This window comes from Crocuta crocuta, unplaced genomic scaffold, assembly GCF_008692635.1.
Source record: "Crocuta crocuta isolate KB4526 unplaced genomic scaffold, BGI_CrCroc_1.0 scaffold289, whole genome shotgun sequence".
NCBI classification, from domain to species: Eukaryota; Metazoa; Chordata; class Mammalia; order Carnivora; family Hyaenidae; genus Crocuta; species Crocuta crocuta.
The window spans coordinates 1,457,485-1,458,513 of NW_027533264.1; the positions used below are offsets into that span (position 1 = coordinate 1,457,485).

Sequence of the window (1,029 nt, forward strand, 5' to 3'; positions counted from 1 at the left end):
GGAGGAGAGGTTCAACCGGGTTCTGGTGAGTGTGATGTGCCGCGCTCTGGGCGCGGGCGGGGGGCGGCTGGGACTTGGCCCGCGTCCCCGTCCCTGGGGGCTCAGGTACCACTTGGAGATCCCCGGCCCAGTGGCTGCCCCTACGGGGGGTGGGAGTGACAGTGGCTTCTTTCAGAGTGACTTAGCACTCTCCCCCCCAAAACTTTCTTCCGCAGTCGCCCAGTCTCCTTCCCCAAGACACCCCCTGCCCCAGCGCTTTTGGGTCTAAAGGTCTAAACAAAAATGTCCTGCGAGGAAGTTGGGAGCCTAGCACGCCAGGGGGGACCGGGGGCATCCCCTTCCGCGCTGCCCGCAGGCCGAGCCACTGGGCGCAGGTCTTGGAGCCTCTGCCTGGGTCTTAGGGCCAAAGATGGAAGGGTGACATTTTAATGTCCTGGGAGCTGCAGACGGAGTTCAGGTGTTTGGTCCTGATTTGTTGGTGCCCGGGCTCAGCTCCCGCAGAGGAGGTGTCTGTGTTTCTCACCCCCTGCATGTCCAGGAGAGATTGCCTGTGGGTCCTTATCTTGGGCATTTCCTCCAGCCCACTGAGGGGGTTAAGGTTAGGAAGGGCGGGGTCAGGATGGGTTGGTCACTCTGGCTTGGGGTGGTGCAAAAGTCTGGAATCCCTCCCTCCTTCCCCACTATCACCTGCTGGAGGAATTGGGGGGCTTGGAGACTGGGTCCCTGGGGAGGGAGCCATCAGCTCGGGCTGAGCCTGGAGACAGTCAGGAGGTGTCTGGGGAGGGGCTCCAGAGCCAAATCAGGGCTCCCTAAGACCTGGTGCAAGGCAGAAATAGGGAGGGGGAAGGGCCACTCTTTCTCACTTCCCTCTCCCCTTCTCAGCCCTGTCCCAGGCTCCTTTCTCTAACTAATTGCCTGGTGGTCTGTCTGCTGTCAGCTTCCTTGCTGGACTCTGGGTGACAGGCGAATGAGGCCGAGCTGTGCTTTTTCTCAGGGGGCACTTCTCGGTATAAGCAGGCTGGCATTGCT

At 61.0% G+C, this 1,029-nt stretch overlaps 1 protein-coding gene across 1 annotated transcript in view; it reads left to right on the forward strand.

Moving 5' to 3' along the window:
- FMNL1 (formin like 1) overlaps window positions 1-1,029 on the forward strand; it is a 25,850-nt gene that overhangs the window by 642 nt on the left and 24,179 nt on the right. Inside the window, exon 3 of the mRNA XM_077747789.1 lies at window positions 5-25. Coding sequence (XP_077603915.1) covers window positions 5-25 — 21 coding nt within the window. The remainder of the gene's footprint in view (window positions 1-4; window positions 26-1,029) is intronic.